Consider the following 6000-nt stretch of genomic DNA (forward strand, 5'->3'; position numbering starts at 1 on the left):
GAAGTAATTCAAGAAAAACAGAATTTTCAATGATTATCAATTTCAATGCTTGATGATTATCAACATTATTCAATGTCTAAAATTGAAAAATCAGTACGGCACCATAACACATTATTCAGAAATAAAAGATTAAAAAAAACCTTAGTGTATAATTGGTGTAATTATGTTTTCAGCATCTAGTTTTATTTTTAATTATTTAGTAAGCAAATATTTATTTTCTATCAACTAGGGACAGAAAGATGAATAAGGTAACTTCCTCCTTGATGGAGCTTACATTTTGGAGGTAAATAAAAAATAATAAATGATGTAATTTCAGGTATTGGTTAAGTGCTATTAAAAAATTAGCGAGAGGGGCCTCTGCCTTTGGCGCAGGTCATGATCCCAGGGTCCTGGGATCGAGTCCTGAATCGGGTTCTCTGCTCAGCAGGGAGCCTGCTTCCCTTCCTCTCTCTCTGCCTGCCTCTCTGCCTACTTGTGATCTCTGTCTGTCAAATAAATAAAATCTTTAAAAAAAAAAATTAACAAGGGTGGGAGAGAGTGACTGTGGATGGAGAAGGCTATTTTAGGTAGGCTCGAGTGGGTCTCTTTAGGGAAGTGCCATTTGTGTAGAGACTTGAATGATAAGAAGGCACAAGCCAGGCCAGGACGTGCTGAGGCATGAGTGAATTCAGCATGTTCATGACACTGCAAGAACCCAATGTGTCTGGGACTTAGATAACTAAGGGAGGGAAAGACAAGAATAAATCAGAGGCAGGAGAATATTTAAAATGGAGTGATCTGGTATCTATTGATATCTGTTTAAAAGGTGATTTTGAGTTATGTAGGGAGAATGGAATATACGTGTGAATATCAGGCTGTTGGAACAGTTCAGGTGAGGGATGATGGTAGCTTAGACTAGGGTAGTAGAGGGGGAGGTGGTAAGTAATGACTGAATTTGAGAAATATTTTAATTTGTTTAGATTAAATACGGGGAGTGAGAGGAATGCTGGTTCCTAGGCTTTTGGCATGAGCAACCAGATGGTGCCATTAACCGGTAGGATGAGGAACAGGTTTGGGCAAGAAAATCAAGTTTGGTTTAAACAAATTAAGATGACTATCAGGCAATCCAGTGAGATATGGAATGGCTATTTGGATACTATTCGGGAGTTCAGGTGAGAAGTCAAGGATGGAGGTGAAATGTGTGTCATAAGTACGCAAATGGCCATGATACCAAGGTACTAGATGAAATTTCATAGGAAGTGGGTGTAAAGGGAACAGGAAACCCAAAGTCTGCCTTCTGGGACAGGAGCAGTAAGCCAGCAAAGGAGACAAAGGTATAGTGACACCAAAGTCAGGGAGAAGTCAAGGAGAGAGTGGCAGCTATGTCAAATGTTGCTGTGTATGTTTTACCGAATACTGCTTAACATAGGTATTAAAAGAATTTATCCCTCTTTAAACCTTTAACTGTATTAATGAAGTTTAGGACTTTGTATACTGTAATGCCTTCAAGTAGCAGGAAGTCTGTGAAATCTAGACATACTTATTTTGTGTTGTAAATCAGTGTCTCTCTCTTTTCCATTTAGGGGATCTCACTAAACAGCTTCCTATCATGGTGGTGGGGGAGCACAAGGACAAAGTGATTCAGTGCAGATGGCACACCCAGGATCTTTCCTTCCTGTCATCCTCTGCAGACAGAACTGTAACCCTCTGGACTTACAATGGATAGAGTACACCCAGTGTCAATCTATGCAGTGAAAGCACAGAGACTTCAGACTACTGAGTTGTGAAAATTACAAATCTGAAGAACGTAGACTGATCGGAAAGTGGCTTAGCACGAGGAGGCCCCTTATTACCATGTATCCCTTTGATAGGAAGCGTCGGGTGGTGGTATTCTGCAGTGCTTTCAGTCTTCCATGTGAACTCGTGCTGCTGTGACCTGCTATATGTAGTCCTGTTGCCAAAGCCTGCGGAAGAGCTCTTATGTTGTCAGTGTGCGCTCCACGTCAAGGTGGACGATGTGTTTACGGTTTAGTATTAAATGCATTCCTTGGTCTTTGCCTAAATAACAGTTTTATATGCACATTGAAATTGAACTATACTTTAAGCATATTATTACTTGTAATGCAACCAAGTTCTACACAGATTAAACATAGGTGTTTGGAAATTACTTTTCTCACACTCCCATGATATTATCTCACTTGTCAGCTAGAGGTCAGAATTTTACATGTCTCTCAGAAGTTACATGGTTATTTTCGCTAAGGATCATTATGGAGTTTAAAGATGGAGGGAAAACTGCTTCTTAGTTCATGATGTGGTATTGGCCTTTTCTTTTTTCTTAAACCCAGGGATATAATTACTATCTTGTCACATTATTTTGTTTCAGGATTAAAAGGTAAATATGTTTGCTTCAGAAACTTGTTAATTTCAATTTTTTGAATGCAACAAGATACCTCCCTTCTAAACTGTACTGTAGAAGCAGAGCAGCGGCGTTATGTGATGCAACACTTGATGGTACAGTAAATTTACTGGCTAGTGTTTTTCCTCTTAAAAATTAAAAACTTTGCCATAGACTATAGCATGGTTTGAAATGCTATGTCTGCATGATAATTTAAAATGGAAAAATTTAAACTTTGCACTCCAAAAGCTTATTTGGATTTGTTTCTTGCACTGTTTTGTGTAATGCAGAATAATGATTTTATTCCTATGGCATTGTAGATCCTAACATTTATGTATCTTTATTTTCATATTGTACAGTAATTTTACTTTAAATTATTAAATAGGCTATTTTATTTATTTCAAATGCAGTTGAGTTGGTTCTAATTATTGAACTGTCTGTGCACTGTATGTAGCAAGCATTTTTAATCTATTGTATACAAGTGGAAAGGATATTAGAAGTGTAACCGTGCTATTATTTCAATAAAGACCTCTTGACACCTAAAAATATCCTGTTCCTTAGTGTCTGTGACTTTCAATTTTGAGTGTTATTTTCTCCAGTTTACTTGGAGGTGGTGTGGTCCAGTAAGTGAACCCCACAATCAATTCCTTTTTTTTTTTTTTTAAGATTTTATTTATTTGTCAGAGAGAGAAAACAAGCAGGGGAAGCAGCAGGCAGAGGGAGAAGCAGAGTTCCTGCCAAGCAGAGTTCCTGCCAAGGAAGGATCCTAGAGCCCTGAGATCCTAGAGCCCTGAGATCACCACCTGAACCAAAGGCAGACGCTTAACCAACTGAGCCACACAGGCATCCCTCCCACCCACCCCTCCACCCCCCGACCCAATCGATTCCTTGAATTTCTTTCTAAAGTTCTTCTACTGGGTGCCTGGCTAGCTCAGTTAGTGGAGTGTGTGACTCTTGATCTCGGGGTTGTGAGTTCAAGCCCCACATTGGATGTAGAGACTATTTAAATAAAGTTCCACTAACTTACTTTTTTTTTAAAAAGATTTTATTTATTTATTTGACAGAGATCACAAGTAGGCAGAGAGGCAGACAGAGAGAGATGGGGGGAAGCATGCTCCCTGCTGAGCAGAGAGCCTGATTCAGGGCTTGATCCCAGGACCCTGAGATCATGACCTGAGCTGAAGGCAGAGGCTTAACCCACTGAGCTACCCAGGCATCCCTACTAACTTACTTCTTAACCCTTGGGCAACTGCCTAACTTTTATGTGTTTCCTGTCTCTTTTAATCAAGATCTAGGGAACTTTCCATCCTGGATATATTGTGAAAGTTGATTAATAAAAGCCCAGCAAAATATATAAATTGTAAGTTAGACAACAAATATGTTGAACTGAGTGCTTTAGAAAGAAATGAAATCTCATTACTTGTGTACATTCAGCGATACACAGTTTTCCTACCTTTGCAGAGGGGAATTCTGCTAAAAGTATGCCACCATCTCTTCTTCAGTTTACTTATGCTTAATTTCATACATTCTAGATATTACAGCAGGTCATTAGTGTTAAGTTTAAAACTAGGAAAAAGAGGCATTTCTTGATACAGACCAGCCCAACTTTATGGTTAAAAAAAATGTTCATAAAATTATTCCACCTTCAAGGAGAGAACTTTTAAGATCCTCCTATACATGGGGTATGGAATTCATTTTGCAGTGCATTAGATAATAATAAGCACTAGAAATTATATACTTATTTTAATAAATATCAGATTACATATGTCCTTTTTCCCATGCCTCCATACTGTCTTCTCCATGGAGGTGAATAGATTCTTGGAGGCTCATGTGAAAGAGAAAGTAAGAGAACCAAAGTATCTACATTCTCTGAACCCTTCTCAGTGGGGGTATGGGGAAGGAGAGTAGAGCTGAGTGGGGTGCAGAAATTCTTAGCTCCTCCCCACAGAAGTGTCTGATTTAAATTTTATTTAAAAATTTGTTAAAATTGTAATAGGCTAAATGACATAATCAACAGAGAGAAAATGCAACCCATGAAATGGGAGAAAATATTTGCAAATCATGTATCTGGTAAGGGATTAATATCCAGAATATATAGGAACTACAGCATAGAAACAACCAAAAAACCAAAAGCAGATTAAAAAATAGCAAAGTATTTGGATAGACATTTCTCCAAAGAAAATAGACAAATAACCAATAAACACATGAAAAGATGCTTAACACTACTTATCATTAGGGAAATGAAAGTGAAAACCACAATGAGATACCACCACACACCTATTAGGGTGACTGTTACCAAAAACACAAGATAGTATGTTGCGGCAAGGATGTGGAGAAATTGAAACTCTTGTGTAATATTGGTGGCAATGTAAAATGGTGTAGCCACAATGGCAAGGGAGAAGCCACTACCCTAACTCCATCTAATAATCCCCAGGCTCTTAGACTTAAATAATGCCCAAGTTCAAACAATGAGGAAAAAACCTAAAGGACAAAGTGAAAAGATTATTCAAAAAAAAGGAATCCTCCCACTTCAGTTCAAGCTAATTACACCTCCCCCTCCGCCACCGTCACCAGAAAGAGTGGTTATTCCCTCCACAGATAACAATATCCCTTAGCAGAAGCTGGCTAAGATGAAACTGGAAATTCAAATTTCCCTATATCAAAGATACAGTAAATCTTAGGACAAAGAGTGTGGTCTATATACAACTGGTGCCAGAACTGCATGGCCCAGAATTTAGAAGTCTTGAAAGACATCATCTCTCCATCCTATTATTGCCACCAAAAACTTAACAGTCTAAAACAACTGTTTCACATTTTGGCAAGTGAATTCTGCAGACTCTGGGAGGCACTAAAGACCATCTTGGAGGTCCTTGTCCAAGTTGTGGTCAAATGGGTCACACAAGTGGTAAATTTACAAATGTGCCTGCCTGTGTTCTAACCATCCCTGGAGAATCCCCAGCTGCACTTCCTCCCATACTGCCACAGCCAGCTACCCACCTTCCTCCTCATCCATCTCTGCCTCTGCTCCCCCCCCCGCCCCCCCCGCCTCCTCTCTGCCTGTACTCCATCACCTGTGGCACCTGGGCTGCTCAGAAATTCTGATTGTACTAAAGAACATCAGACTGGACCATTAAAAACAAGATGGACCCATGCAGATAACAGTTAAAGATCTACTGACTGAAATGAAAGAACACACAGTTTTGATGTAGAAATTTGTACCATCACCAGAAGCACAGCATTCACTAGTTACTGTCTCTGACCTGCGGTGTGTTAACCTGAAGCCCAGCTCCCAAGTGTTACCAACTTGACTTCCGCATGTCTTAATTACCCCTAGTAAAAGCCAGATGGATCTGCAGAAACTACTTAGAAAGGTCAATGTTGACAGGAGCGCAGGGGGAGCCCCACTTACCAATGAAGAAAATATGGAGACAGGAACTAGGCTAACTCCAGTGATGACCTGGGCCTCGAGGAGAAAGTTTCAGCATGGTCAGCCTGGAAGTCCAACTCAAACCCTGCCACTTTCTACAAGTAGCTTTGTTGAACAAAACCGATGCCAGCCCTGCCTGACTGCATGTGATGGTCCACAAAATACTCAGATAAAATCACCCCAATCTTTTTTTTTTTAA

The 6000-nt window shown here is 39.6% G+C and overlaps 1 protein-coding gene and 1 pseudogene across 7 annotated transcripts in view; both read left to right on the plus strand.

Annotated features, from left to right (window-relative positions):
• WDR47 (WD repeat domain 47) overlaps positions 1-2915 on the plus strand; it is a 67088-nt gene extending 64173 nt beyond the window's left edge. For all 6 annotated transcript variants that reach the window (XM_080803012.1, XM_080803009.1, XM_080803008.1 and 3 more), the window contains one exon: positions 1563-2915. In XM_080803012.1, the coding sequence (XP_080659138.1) occupies positions 1563-1705 (143 nt within the window). In that variant the 3' untranslated portion in view covers positions 1706-2915. The remainder of the gene's footprint in view (positions 1-1562) is intronic.
• Positions 2916-4825: 1910 nt separating this feature from the next.
• On the plus strand, positions 4826-6000 carry LOC308341654 (proline-rich protein 11-like; annotated as a pseudogene). The gene has a single exon. The product of its transcript is annotated as a proline-rich protein 11-like (transcript).

Source organism: Martes martes, assembly GCF_963455335.1.
Source record: "Martes martes genome assembly, chromosome: 4".
Classification (NCBI taxonomy): Eukaryota; Metazoa; Chordata; class Mammalia; order Carnivora; family Mustelidae; genus Martes; species Martes martes.